The sequence below is a fragment of the Myxocyprinus asiaticus genome, chromosome 38 (genome assembly GCF_019703515.2).
Source record: "Myxocyprinus asiaticus isolate MX2 ecotype Aquarium Trade chromosome 38, UBuf_Myxa_2, whole genome shotgun sequence".
In the NCBI taxonomy this organism is placed as follows: Eukaryota; Metazoa; Chordata; class Actinopteri; order Cypriniformes; family Catostomidae; genus Myxocyprinus; species Myxocyprinus asiaticus.
In genome coordinates this window covers 18,763,639-18,779,551 of record NC_059381.1, presented here as the reverse complement: position 1 = coordinate 18,779,551, position 15,913 = coordinate 18,763,639, and the positions used below count along the sequence as shown (strand labels likewise).

At 35.4% G+C, this 15,913-nt stretch overlaps 1 protein-coding gene across 4 annotated transcripts in view; it reads left to right on the top strand.

Annotated features, from left to right (window-relative positions):
* Positions 1 to 9,533, top strand: part of LOC127429385 (neural cell adhesion molecule 1-like) — a 318,093-nt gene extending 308,560 nt beyond the window's left edge. For all 4 annotated transcript variants that reach the window (XM_051678384.1, XM_051678381.1, XM_051678382.1 and 1 more), the window contains one exon: positions 6,051 to 9,533. In XM_051678384.1, the coding sequence (XP_051534344.1) occupies positions 6,051 to 6,174 (124 nt within the window). In that variant the 3' untranslated portion in view covers positions 6,175 to 9,533. The remainder of the gene's footprint in view (positions 1 to 6,050) is intronic.
* The last annotated feature ends 6,380 nt before the right edge of the window (positions 9,534 to 15,913 follow it).

Here is a 15,913-nt window from a genome sequence, read left to right as displayed (position 1 = left end):
ACATCACAGCAATACAAATACTTGTTACAGAAGTGATGTCAGCTCATATGCACAACATTTTTCAACAAAAGACAAATCAATGAGGAAAACTGAACCTTTAAAGAAAATGCACAGAAATGTTTGCTTTTATTCTCCATTCTTCAAGTGGTAAACGTGCGTGTCTCATCAGTTCAGGGTCAGTAAAATTGTCTATATAAAAGTTCTTTATACGACTGTGAGTCAGTATTCTCAATCCTGAACATCTGTTTACCAATGGTTATCTGCACAATTATGTGGCTCCTGCACAAATATGTGCAGGAAAAGGACAAGCTAATTTTCTGCAAGGCTAATAGAGAAAAAGGAAGAACAGACATTTACTCTTTTTCAGTTTTAAATATATCTTATGTAAAAAGACAGTTTAATCATATTAGATTGCCATTGTTTACTTATGTGCGTTGATAATGTAAAAGATATGGACAGATCTAAATGTTCTTTCTCAGTTTTCATAATTTGTAAACAATAGATCTATCTTATGTTAAAATAATCATTATTATTTATTTATTTATTCTAAGTAAAGTTGATCAAAACCTATTTGTTAGTTTAGGGTGTGAGGTCATGGAATTTATGGCCAGACCTTAAGAAATGTGAACTGGGGGCCTGGGTAGCTCAGTGGTAAAAGACTCTGGCTACCACCCCTGGAGTTTGCTAGTTCAAATCCCAGGGCATGCTGAGTGACTCCAGCCAGGTCTCCTAAACAACCAAATTGGCCTGGTTGCTAGGGAGGGTAGAGTCTTATGGGGTAACCTCCTCGTGGTCGCTATAGTGTGGTTCGTTCTCAGTGGGGTGTGTGGTGAGTTGAGCGTGGATGCCGCGGTGGATGGCGTGAAGCCTCCACACGCGCTATGTCTCCGTGGCAATGCGCTCAACAAGCCACATGATAAGATGCGCAGGTTGATGGTCTCAGACGCAGAGGCAACTGAGATTCGTCCTCCACCACCCAGATTGAGGCGAATCACTACGTGACCACGAGGACTTAAAAGCACATTGGGAATTGGGCATTCCAAATTGGGGGAAAAAGGGGGAAACAAATTGGGTTTCAACAGATGGCTTCAACAGCAACTGAAGGGACATAATTTGATGTTCTGTACTTTCAGAATTTGGACATTAATTTTATTACCAACTGCTGGTGAATTCTCCAAACTGCAAATGCAGAACTGAATTATGACATTGTGCTGAGTTAAGAGGTGGTATTGAAACGTCTTAGCGCAACGACTAAATTCTTAGGAAAATATCAATTGCGCTTTGCGCCACTTCATTTACATAGAATACACCCACAGTTTGTGCACCTGCACCCACAGTAGCGCAAAAACTCCCACCCACGGCATTTTGCGCACTCACAAAAATAGAGCCCAGAGTGTCAAATTTCAACACTTTCAAAATCTGCGTTTAATCACGATTAACGACAAACAAATGTGAGATTAATCGCGATTAAAAATTGTAATTGACTGACAGCACTAACTATAAGATATGTGACATGTAAACTACATTCATTGTCGTGTTTATGTAGTTAAAGGTGCACAAAGTGATTTTCCTTTTTGCTAATGCTAAATGTTTAAATAGAAATAGTAATATTAGCATGGTATTTTTGAAACATCTCTTTAAAAGTATGTACACTCAAATGAGATGAAGACTCTAGTCATGTTAGTCTTAGATTGATTAGTTAATTTCTGCAATAGCAGTGGTTACTGAGAACTTCTGGTTTTGCGTAATGCTGCATCTACGCTGCTAGGTGCCAGTGCAGCATAAACACAAATATTACTGACTGCACCTTTAACTTTATAAAGTGATTTTGTAGGACTTCTATTCAGGCACTAAATACATTACCCATTACAAAGTTCTTTTAGCCAATAAATCGCTTTTGGGTCGAAGGGTGACAGGAATCTGCAGGATGATAGAATTCTCCAAGACACCAGGTCCCCGCACCTTTGTTGGACCCATGCTGACTCTGAGTGCATCATATCAGCAACCCTAAATAAAGATGCACACCCCTGTGGTTTCATCCAGTCAGTGGCTACAATTACCAAATTCAAACATGACAACATTTAATTTCTGACAGATTCAGTTCTGCTTGCTTAGTAGAGGTGTCTAATGGAGCCAGAAATATATTCATTCAACTCAGCTTGTGTGGGGTGAGCGGCTGTATCGAACGCCAGCTCCTGTGTGCTTGCATGAATCAACCTCCTCAGTACCATTCTGTAGCTCTGTGTTCTGGAATACAGCGAATATCGGTTGTTAACAGTCAGCCAAGATTTCCAGCAGGGAATTAGTGCGAGCATGGCATTTGTTAAATATTTACTAGAGACTTTGTTTTCACCACATCCCCTTGTGCCTTGCCGTTTGCACTTTCTATGTATGGCCCAGCACATGTCAGGCTTGTTCTCTCTTTGCCAAGCTCAGTTGTCTAATTTGAGTAGGAACACTCCAGGGAGGCTCCCTCTCATTGACTGCCACCTGAGCTCATTGGCTTACCTGTCTGTAAGTGGCGTGGAAGATTTAAGGCTACCTGACTGCTTTTCTCTGTCTTCACAGACCCTACAAAATATCAATGAAACAACTGAGTTTCCCATCTTAAAACACTTCACTTTAGGGAAGCAAGTTTGCACATTTAAAGATTTACATCTCACTGTGGATGCGAACTGACAAATTACGGATATAGCTTTTCCTGGTCTTCAGAAGTTTCCTTTTGCTTTCAGTTAGGGCTGGGTGATATAGCTGTATCTCTATATCTTATCTCGATATCTTTCTGCCTATTGACGATAAATAAAAAAGAATAACAAAATATATTTACTGTAGAAGCAAAAGTATATAAGTCGATATATGTTTGATACACATCGATATTTATACATTTGTTCAGAAATTCTGAAAGGTTCTGATTTTTTTTTTTTTTTTTTTTTTTTTCAATCAGAGCAAACATAGTTTCAACCAAACAGCCACTGATTCTAAATGTATAATGCAAGAAGGTAAAATATAGTTCACACCAATGCTGTGTAGTCACTGACTTTTTCAGGGTTTATTCATGGCAAGAAATCATTTTCTTACTTAGTATTTTTGTCTTGTTTTCCAGTAAAAATATCTAAAAGACCTTCAAACAAAATATATAAATATATTTGCTGTAGAAGCAAAATTACATAAGGTATACTGTATATCACAATATTTATGTAATTGCTTTTTTTCCAATGAAACTAAACATATCAACCAAACAGCCATTGTCACCAAACAGATTCAAAATCTTTAATACAAGTAAAATACACTTGAAATGTTTCTCACTAAGTGAAAATAAAGAAGACTTAAATGTAATCCTTTTCATTTATATGCATTATATTAATGTAATAGTACATAGAGCAATCTATACCTACATACATATTTTTTTTTACTAAAACATGGAAACTTCCAATAATTGGAGTGATGACACTAGCAAATCGTTCAATCACAGTTTTGAATCAATTAACTGAAACAGACAGTTTGAACTAATAGATGAAAATGAATGAAACTTACCAACTCTAATGCTGTTTTTGTTACTGAAGTTTAAATCAGAGATGCTAAACATCTCTGTTTTTATGCTCTTATACTCGCAAGTCACAAGACAAGGAAGGATCGTGAAACTAGTCAAATGACACAGCCTTTAGAAAGCCTACCTTTAGGCAAATAAAAAGCACATAAAAATCATTGCGATATTTGCAATGTTGCTTTCAATACAGCAGCAAATTAATTGTGAATATATAGTGAATATTCAATATATCATCCAGCCCTACTTGCAGTACCACTGAAGCATCATTACCAGCTCACTCTGACTGGATAATAATGCTTTGTGTCTGCCACAGAACTGGCCACTCTTTATGTGAGGCTGGAACATAGTCAAATAGCTTTATCGTGATGAGGGTAATGATACTCGACTGCTGGTGCTGCCGCCCTGGATGATGCATATCACTTATCATCAGCCAGGGACAAGCAGTTCAGTCTTATGACACTGACAAAGCACCCCACTCTTGTGTCGTACCACTGAGATTGTGTAGATGGTAAGTCAAGCCGCCCTCACTCCACTGCACCCATTCGCCTCCCAACAATGCCCCTCTGTGGCTGCCGGAGTGTGTCTGCCGTATCCGAACACTAGAACACTCGACATTGGTCCCAAGTTACAGCATGAAAGAAGCTGTGAGCTGTCATCACTGTCTGGGCATGTTTGATGAATATAATGAACAGCAATTCACAGCTGATAACAGCCTGCAGCAGTACAGGTATACTAAAAATAGCCCTGCAAGAGGAAGAAAGTGAATGTGTCAGAAATGCGACAGCGACTGTCCTTCTCAGTTCCTTCCCAGTGATGCACATCTTCAATTTATGTGATTCATTATGCATTTATGAATGATTTGGCACATCCAGTACAGGGCCAGTCAAGTCTATTATAGGAATTATCTTTGCTCAGAAAAAAATCTGCCCACTATAAATAATTTAAGCAAATTTCCTTTTCAAGTCGCACTATCTGCTTTGTCAGCTCCCTTGAGAACAGATGTCCATGTGCATGTGAAATATTCAGTAATAACCAGTTTGCAGCGAGTGATTTTCATTTATTTATGATTTATTATTTATTATTATACTTTGCTCCAGCCAACCCCAGGAGAAAACTGCTCTGTGTATCAACAAACTATTACACAGCCAATAAGCGCAAAGGGAGAGGTTCACATGTATGTAGTTTTATGCAGATTGAGTCTGTGCAGCAGAATTCTTCTCTATGAGCTCTCCACGCCAGTGCTGTGTAGTTACTGTTTTGTTTTTGTTTTTTTTGTTTTTTTAGGTTTATTCAGAAATATTTTTTTTATTCAGTATTTTTGTCTTGTTTTCCAGTAAACATTTTAAACATCATTTAAACAAAATGTATTTACCGGAAAAGCAAAATTACAAAAGATAAGTCTTGTTTTCAGATAAATCGAACAAGTGCAAAAAATCAGATTATTCAAAAAAATTTGGCAATGCTAAAACTGCGTTTACATGAGATTTTAAATCATCAAATTATTCTCTGCTTTTAACGTCAAAACGTAAACAGGCATGTGCATGTTGGATAAGTCAGTGGTAAGAACACTGGTAAAAGGTGATTACATCTGCTGAACACAAATATTTTTAGAAGAATTTCTCAGCTCTGTTGGTCCATACAATGCAAATGAATGGTGAGCAGAACTTTGAAGGTCCAAAAGCACATAAAGGCAGCATAAAAGTAATCCATAAGACTCCAGTGGTTTAATCCATGTCTTCTGAAGACATATGATAGGTGTGGGTGAGAAATAGATCAATATTTAAGTCCCTTTTAACTATCAATCTCCACTTTCACATTCTTTTTCTTTTATTTTTGTCGATTTGCATTATTCGTGCATATCACCACCCATTGGGCAGGAAGGAGAATTTATAGTAAAAAATGACTTAAATATTGATCTGTTTCTCACCCACACCTATAATATAGCTTCTGAAGATATGGATTTAACCACTGGAGTCTTATGGATTACTTTTATGCTGCCTTTATGTGCTTTTTGGTGTTTCAAAATTTTGGTCACCAAACGAGAGTATTTTCATTTTTGGGTGAACTATCCCTTTAAGCGGGGATAGGAGAAAGTATTTTAACATAGAAAAAGTTACACACTTCAGCATTAATATAATTTGTCATTTTGCTTCACAAGTAAATGTATCATGCTTAAACAATGTTTAGATATTTTTAATAGAAAACATAACTTGAAAAAATAGTAAGAAAATTATTGTTGCTGAATATTTAGCATCATTCTTGCATGCATTGTTCCTCTGTCTTCATACATGCTCATTCTCATGAACAAATCTGCATTCATTTGATTCCAATCTTTGATGTTAGGATAAGTTAACCAAACAGATCCAGTCAGCTGCTAAATCTGTTGGCTTCACTGAAGTGTTTTATCTCAAAACTTGGAAATTGTATAAAGAAGGAAGACAAGAAAGCAGCCAGTTCGAGGGCTGAAAAACATTCCTGATCACCTTCTCTTTTTTTCTCCCAGTGGTAAAATTGCTGTAGATGAAAAAAGTAAAGCGGCAGAGACGGAGGTAAATAAACCCCCTACGGAGGTGAAGACAGTTCCCAATGAAGCCCCCCAGACGAACGGCAACGAGAGCAAAGCGTGATCGAGAATCGTCAAGCGCACGACAGTTGCAGACAGCACCACACCACCACATCAAAACTCATTTAAAATAAAAGGGTTTCTTTCTTCAGAGTCTTTTTCAGTTTGCAGAACAAACATTTTTTCTAGATGTATAGAGCACCTAAAGAGCTCATGCCTTTATTTTGTAATTTTCTTTTCTATTTCTGTTGGAACTTTTCATTTCTTTTATAAACACAAAAGGAAGGAAAGATTCTTCACCTCTAGTGCACTCTCCTTGACCTTGGAAGTAAGATTAGTGTGTTTGAAATGACATTAATGTCGGTATAAGAAAGTTTAGGATCAGTTGAAAGAGACAACCATGAGGAATCGTAGATATTTGCTATTCCACAACAATGCCTTTACACACCACAAATATATCTGTTCTGTTTTAGTTATGTCCCATTTTTATTACGTGCAGTATTTCCATTATTATTGTCTGCCACATATTAATATTTTGGGGAACATTTTTGATGTTTTACTTGTGTTTAATAATGTACAAAAGCAACTGCCTTTTATTTTGTTATTTGTCACGTTATTTTTGCGAGTTAGCGATAGATTGTTAGTATGCTTGCTTTGCATAATTATTTTTCTATTATGTCATTCATTTATTACAGCCCCAAATGTTTACAGCATTTTGCTATGAAAAACTCCCTCTCGTTAACAAGCAGCTAACTTCTCTAGCAAACACGACACAAACGAGGAAGTAACAGCACAAAGATTACACTTGCATGATGGGGTAGAGGTCTGAACTAGGCATTAGGGTTATACAAATTTTTTTCCTCATTTTCTTTTCTGTTACAACACACACTCTGACTCCCCCTAAACAGTCTGGGTTACTTTCATTTACTTTAAGACTTTTAAAGCAACTGTAAGGTTGAGAGTTAAAGAGATGTCCTGCAGTGATCCATGGTAGAAACTTCCTACATGTCCTTTAAAAAAACATAAAGAACAAACTGGAGCTCTTAGAAATGGATCAGATGGCTGCTTGAGAGAATTGAGTCCCAGCGTTACTGCGACCCACTGCTGTGTTACATGGTAGATATAGCTGTTGCACTCATGCCCTAATAACAAACACCAGGAGCGTAGATGTGCAAGGCCCACGGGACATTACGTAACACGGCGACGACAAGTTAAAGGGGTCATGACATTAGGAATCAAATTGTCTTTGATCTTTTGACATATAAGAGATCATTGTACTATAAAAACATACAGTACGTTTCAGATTCCAAAACTTCCCCCTCACTGCAAAAAGAGCATTTGTTGAAACCATGCTGCCAAAATGACTCGTTCTCTACTTCCTCCACACTGTGATTCCACACTGTGCATCTGACCGCCTCCACAACAACGCATCAATACAGCGCTTCGAAATTAACCCATGCAGCGACGGTTCCCCTTTGACACAGATATCCTGCCTACAAAAACAAAACGCAGTAACTACACCAACACTGAAACAAAGAAAATGGTTTTATAGTTGTTTGCTTTCAATGCAGATTATGACATTCCATTTTACAATGAAGCCGAGCATAGTTGGGCCAAACCCATCTTTCACAGGACAGATCATAGTTTAAGAGACCCCATAAATTAATTTTGACAAAATATGTAGTTACTGTGTTTGCCTTTGCATGGCAGTATTGTCAAAAAGTAAGGTGTTTGTTGGTTTTTAATATCTTTAATAGGCATACATGGTCAAATTATTATTTTGTTTTATTTAAGCCATAGTACTCCGGTGTGGATATAGTAGCATCAATGATATTCAGCCTGACTTTTTGTACAGTGTTTCTCATTCTTTAGGCTGCAAGCTTGTGCACTGTGAATGTGTGAAAATCCTAGTGTGAATACAGTGTGTTCTTTGTAATAGAATAAATAAAAAAAATCCATAGGTTGTGAAAGCTGTAGCTGTTAGTTCAAACAATGTTCATCATGATGAGGAAAAAAAAAAAAAAAAAAAAAGATGGCAACAGCAGAAATGGAATACAGGATACAAAGGAGTTGGTGCCTTCAATATAAACATCCTTTGAGTTTGCTAGTCATACCGGACTGGACTGATCGTACACATCTTGGGTTTAGAGCTCAAGATTGTCTTGGTGACTTTATACCTCCCGGTATAAGATGGTTCAGATCTGTAAACTGTGAAAATAACAGTTTTGATTCTTGCTCAGTGTGTCGGCACATGAATTTCTGGGTCTTCGGGTGTAAATGGATTGTGATATCTGAAACTTGAGTTCTCAAAATCTCGACAACATGCCTTTATTTAACTGATGCAAAATAAAACATATAGATATATACTGTATATTCACACAAAAAAAACTGTCTTGATACATTGCGTTTTGTAGGTACCTTAGACCTAAGCAGACATCTGCTGTCTGTGGCCTCCAGCTCACATTTGGTCAAATGCCTTGTCAGTGACATCTATTTTTCAATCTGAAATAAGCATGCAATGTATTCTGAACTAGATGTCATTGGTGTTAAGGTTAAGAATTTAATTGCTAAATAACTGCAAATGTCAAAGGCTTTATTTGTTGTACATTTCTCTCTGAATGTCTGTGAACTGTTGTAGTTCATATATTCACTTTTGTCGTGTTTTCTTCTATAAAACAGACATTAGTTGCTTTTATTTGGTTAAATGGTAACACTTTATAATATCTTGAATTAGTTAACATATAAAATGCTTAACAGATCCATAGTTCATGTATATTTAAATAGGAATATATACGTATGAAGCAAAGTTTCTAACTATTTTAATGTACATTAATTGTTCTGTTAAGCATTATATAAAGTAATAATGTTTGTTCATGAATTTTATTGTAGAGTGTTACCAGTTAGATTCTGGTCTATGATAACAAGCACATGAGAGGCTTGTACAAACACTGTACTGGAAGGCATGCAAACTATTCCTTGTGATCTCATTGAAAAACAACCTGGAGTTGAAAAAAACCTTTGGATTCATTCTACTGCAATTCAATGTGGAACCAATTGTTAAGCGAGTTTACATGCACAGATTCACCACTGCATTTGTGCCATCAGTCTGTTCAAAATGATGATTGTTTCAAAAGAATTTAAGGTTCGTCATCTGAGCAATCACACCCATTTGATGTGAAGGCTTCTGTGACACATTCACACTCATTCTGTTTGTCATCACCACTCTCATCCCAGACCTTCATAAGACATCCTTTCATGCATTTTCTGCTGAGAGGAACCTCTCACAGATGTATACAGATTTTTACAAAATCAAATGTCAGTACCACCATTTTTCACCACTGCCACTGCTGTAAATACTAACCGAAAACAATCTGACTTCATTCTGTTGACAAATTCTTGTGTTCAATAAAGTAAGAAAAAATATTTGTCTGTCTCCACTGATTCGTTTCACATAAGAGTCATTCTCCAAAAATGTTGACTTTCCTACTTAAAAAATATTAAATTTTCAGTTCAGTTCAGTTTTTGCCAATATAAGATGAGGGTAAGAAATGTAATAAGAAATGTTAACGTCTTAATCAGTTATTATAGTTAACGAAAACTAAAAAACTAACTAAAACCATTTTCGTTTACTAAAATAAAAATAAAAACTGAAATTATTTGAAAAAACTAAAATAAAATAAAAATGATCTCAGATTTATTTCAGTTTTAGTTTTGGGCCCAGTTTTGGAAATTTTACATTTCTTGGCACTTTTAATTATGATCCAAACACACATAATCTGCCATTATATCTTTGAAGAAAGCTTAGGATGTCTTCTACCTTAGTCAAAAGCAAAAATGAAGAAATTCTTAATACTGAGTAGAACCTTTGAAGACCCTCTTTTGAACAAATCTCAAAGGACAAATGATTCTCTAGAAAATATCTACAAAGAATTTAGAATAAATTTTTTATATTTTTGAACACTTTTACATCATAAATCATTATGTAACATTTACAAACATTACACCTCAAATTTCTGTTATTTTCTTTACCATTGCTTTTCCCACCGGTGGTAAAGAAATGAGCTCTGCCACACATCCCAATGTAAAAATCATCAATTTAAAATCTCAAAAAATATATATATATATATATATACAATTCTCTGATTATTTACTCCCCCTCATGCCATCCCAGATGTGTTTGACTTTCTTTCTTCTGCTGAACACAAACAAAGATACTGTAGAAATATCACAGCTCAGTAGGTCCATACAACACGTATCAATGTTAAAATGCACTCAAAGTAATCCTTAAGTGGTTTAATTCATGTCTTCTGATGAAATCTAATCGGTTTTGGGTGAGAACAGACCAAAATGTAACTCCTTTTTCAATATAAATCTTGTAATTGCAGTCTACAGGATAGATCACCAATGAGACTGCTGATGTCAAGATTTACAGTAAAAAAGAATGCTATCTTTATGTGCTTTTTGAAGCTTGCATTGATGACTTGCATTGTATGGAACTACAGAGCTGAGGTATTCTTCTAAAAATCTTTGTGTTCAGCAGAAGAAAGAAAGTCAGACACATCTGGGATGGCATGAGGGTGAGTAAATTATAAGAGAATTTTCATTTTTGGGTGAACACTTCCTTTAATTGTTTACTTCCCAAAGATTAGTTAAGAATTGATATATAATCATCTAAGGAAATTCATATGGATACAATGGGGATCAAGTTTAAATGCCCTTTGTCATTTTACACATATTCATGTTATAAAATATGCAACATTTACATTCCAAATTAAACACGATATTACAAATAGATAGAGGTAACAACAAGACTGCCCTGAGAAATGTAATGATGTTAGACATTTTTAAATGATACCAGTTAATGCTTCTGCAACTAAACTGAAACTGAGAAAACAAAAACAAAAACTAACAGACAAACTGTGAAAACTAAAACTAATTTGGAATGGCAGATTATATAAAATAGAAATAAAAACTACATTTAAAATCCAAAACTATAATAACACTGGTCTTAATTTTTTTATAATTATAATTATTCATAAAGGACAACTTGACTGTTGTTCTTTATTATTTAATTTTGTTTCACAAATGAAGCAAGGGTTGTAACACCATTGACAAATTCTCTTAAAAGATGCATTTTCTAAGATGGTGTCAATAGCGTCATAAAACATTCACCACTGATCAGACTAAAATCAATAAATCATACCATTAAATCATTTTTTTTTTCTCAATAAAAATCTTTCACATGAACATTGAGCAATGCAGCACCAATGACATATTTAAATTAACAATGTGAAAACATTTAACAATGTAATTTAAATTACAGTTAAAATGTAAGTTAATAACTTTCAACAAGGTAGGAAAATTACTATATGCACATTTGAGCAGCCTCTTCTTCCTCTGACCTTTGACCTTGGAAGTTCTTTTCCACATTTTTGTGTATTTTCAAAATACAGGTTTTAAACGTTGATAACACCAATGTGACAAACATTATTTTTAAATTATTTAAATGATTAATTACTTGTTTTGCATTTTTGCACACTTGTTAGGCATTGCACCAGTGCTTGAACTGAACGAAACGAGTAAAATAAAAAAAAAAAAGTGTAAAACAATATAGAGTCAATCCATTTCATTTTATTTAATAAAAGGTTAGGTTGTAGAATGTTGCCTTTTAAATGGGTTTTACTGACTACATGAAATCTTTTTCATGACTGAAAAGTCAAGGGACATTTTTGTCACCATATTTTGATAATGACCCATAAAAATCAATTATGGATAGGATGTTTTTTAATTTATTTTATTTTTTTATTTTGTTTCTGGATTCAGTTTTATGTATCTGCTTGGAACATGCTTTCTATTTAAAACTTAAACGTTTTCAGGACATAATGAGGCATGACCAACACTCTTCCTTTATATAATCTTTCAATGCTGTTTAATACACTCATGAAGTTATACTACTTACATAATATAATATAATACAAATAATAATTAAAAAACAATATATCTAAAAAATATTAAATAAATCAACGTTTGGAATGTGGTGTTACAATTCTTTGAATTCCTCTAATGGAAACACGAATGAGCACACGGTTGTGTTGCATTGTGTCGTGTTGTGTTGTGTGTACTCACTATCACCACCAGATGGCGAACACGATACACTAAAAGCACAGCAATGAGAGTGAACGTACTGTAGATGAACGCTTGATTCATTCTTGATGTGATCATTTTCAATTTCGTTGTTATATCGTTTGGGAAAATGTGAAGCAAAGACAAAAAGATCTATTTAAAGGGATAGTTCGCCCAAAATTAAAATTCTCTCATCATTTATTCACCCTCATGCTATCCCAGATGATTTTCTGTTAAACACAAACTAAGACTTTTAGAAGAATATCTCGGCTCTGTAGGTCCATACAATGAAAATGAATGGTGACCAGACCTTTCAAGCTCCAACAAATCACATAAAAGTTATCCATTTAACTCCAGTGGTTAAATTTATGTCTTCAGAACCTATATAATAGGTGTGGGTGAGAAACAGATCAATATTTAAGTCCCTTTTTACTATAAATCTCAACTTTCACTTTCACTTTCTTTCATATTCTTTCATAACACTGCTGATATGAATGCAATTGTAACAAATCGTGGAAGTGAACCGCTTGTTATGATGTATAATTTGCCTCTTTGCAGTTTCGCGACCACAGCTATTATGGTATAATGCCACGGTTTTCAAACCGGAGGCGCGCCTCCCCAGGGTATGTCAGGGGAGGCGTGGAGAATTATGATAAATTCACTAAGTAAAATCAAAAGATAAATAAATAAATACAATAAATATTTATTGTAAAAATAAATTAAAATAACTGGCTTAATAGATCATAGTCCAGCTTAATAGACAGTAGCACTATTGCCTTATAATTCTGTTAAATGTCATGATCATGCGAGAGCGCATCTGCACCGGTTGCATGAGCGCGAATCTCTCTTGCACGCAGGTTTACTATCCGCTGATCTATGAAATCTCCCTGCTCTCTTTCAGGAAGTGTGTGTACGCTCAAAACTGGTCATGTGCTCTCACAAATCTATTATAAAGCCCATGGGCGCCTGTAGGATTTAATCTGAGGGTATGCACAGAAATCTGCTGTAGAGGTCATGCAGGGCCTTAAAATTAAACCCGACTCTTACAAGAGACTGTGTGGCCCAACCCTACCCGTCCCGAACGATACCATCAGATTTTAAGCCCGAACCCGAAATCGCTTACTAGCCTATCTAATTTCTTCTAGCAAGTACTGTTGCAATAGTCTGTATTTTATGTAAGCATATTGGCAACATTCGTAACAGTACTGAAACAGTAAACATACACAGTTTTAACAAGGCACGGCAGCCCCTTAGTACTCTAGAGCAGAAGGGAAAAATGCATTGCCTCACCGTTTATTTGCTTAAACTTCACTTGGTGCAGAACATTCTGGAATAATATGAAACAATGCAACAGTCCCCTCTATGCAGCCTGAACTTGTTTAGAATATTGAATCTTTGTGACAACTGCGCTAAAAACAATCTAGAAGCAGGGCAAAGAATGAAACAGAGCGCAGGTGTCTTTCTTTTTAACTTGACCTGGTGTTTAAAATGTGCCGATCCTGCGCGAGACGCTGACGAAAAAAGTTTGGTAGGTCTGTTTTTTTTTTTTTTTTTTTTTTTTGTTGTTTTTTTTTCATACATACAAACCCTAACTCGAAGTCCTACTTTAAAAACTGACACGAACCCGACCCGACACCCGTCGGGTTCTCGGGTCTCGTCGGGTTGCAGACCTCTAAATCTGCTTAATAAACCTTATATCATGCTCCCTCGTGATAGTTTTTTTAACAACACCAAAGCGTTCAATTCTGATGACTTTGAGATAAGCATGTTATTTATTTTCTCGCGTATGAGTAGCATTCGTGTAACTATTGGCTAAAGCATTTCTTCCAGTAACATTTCAGACAGACACGTTTTCGCGCGCAAAAAATAAATAAATAAATAAAAAAAAGCAGAACGCGCCACAACGAATAAAGCAGAACGCAGGTGTCTCGAGACGCGATTTATCAGTTGAAGAAGTTCTTTTAACTTGACACAGCGTCAATAAATGCAGCGCTCCCGTGAGAGATGCTAAAAACCCAGTGAAACGTGACGCAGTTGTCAAAAGACATCCATCTCGCGAATGTTTATATAGAAAACGATAGGAAAAACAGCGCGAGCGGACGCAAAAACACGTTTTAATTGACTGTACTGATACGTCGGGGTTTTGGATTGTAAAATAATAGGCTACATGGTTAAATGACATAAACGGTCAACTAGAACATCTGTTGACTCACGTCTTCTGTCACCACAGTGGAAAACAAGTTTATCTAGGACGCAGAAAATTCGACAGTGTGGAACAAAATCACGTCGTTCACCATGATATTGGGTCGACGTGTTTTCATGCGTTTGTGTCTGATTAACAGAGACGGAGACTGGTACATGTGATGACATTTAATCACAAATATAGGTGAAAAAAGTTAAATAACCCCATTGTCATAAGGACAAACAGGTAGGCTATTTTATTTTAAATAAAAAAATTATGCAAAATAATGTTCCATAATAATAATAATAATTATATTTATTTTTCACACATATACATTTGCACATATACAGTGAAATTCTTTTTTTTTCAGTGCAGGGTCAGCCATGATACACCGCCCCTGGAGCAGATAGGGTCAAGGGCCTTGCTCAAGGGCCCAACAGTGGCATCTTGGTGGTGCTGGGGCTTGAACCCCCGACCTTCTGATCAGTAACCCAGAGCCTTAACAACTGAGTGAATTTCTCCTACCAGCTTGTGTCCAAAAACCAGGGCCGGCCCAAGCCTTTATGGGGCCCTAAGCAGAATTTGATTCGGGGGCCCCTCGGTGCCACCAATATGATTGAATATTGATTATTAGCACACTATAAATCTAACACACCCATTATCAATTTTATTAGTTGTAGCAGTGTTGCTTACATCATACCAATGTCTGCCTGGCATGTTTTTACCCTTCTACAGTTTTTAATTGTAACAGTAGCAAACCCACAAGAGTGGTCAGGTGATAATTTGCACTTTAATATTCAAAGTCTTACAGTACTAAGTGGCATACTTAATGTGGTGTACTGAAAAGTAGCACAATAAACCAGCAGACAATGCATTTACTGTAAACAAGTTAATCACTTTAATTGCTTCTAGTTAAAAAAAAAAAAAAAAATGCACAAAAGTGCAAAACAATCAACTACAAATAAAATAACTTAAGATAAACAGTATCTTCTCATATAAAAATAAATGTAAATGTACAAAACGGACAATATTAAATTAAATACTTAAATAATGACATAAAATGGACAGGTCAGATGGACCTGTAACAAGATAACAATAATGGTTCAAGAATAAAATACAAAGCTGAATAACAATCAACCACAAATGAAATCAAATATAAACAGTATCTTCTTATATAAAAAAATAAATAAATGCAAATGTAAAAAAACAGACAATATTATATAAATTAAACAGATACTTAAATAATGACATAAAATGAACATAGGAACCTGTAACAAGATAACAATAATGATTCAATAATAAAACTATGTACAGATGTGCAAAAGGTTAGGGAAAATGATAACAATTCCAAAATAAACACTTTAATTTAGACAAACTACCTCAACTTTATTACAAACTACCTCAACTTTCCACTTTCAAAATGTTCCACCACATAATGGTAGGCTAATGTAAATAATGTTAAGCAAGTTTATGGAACAGAAGCTTATTTTTATTACAA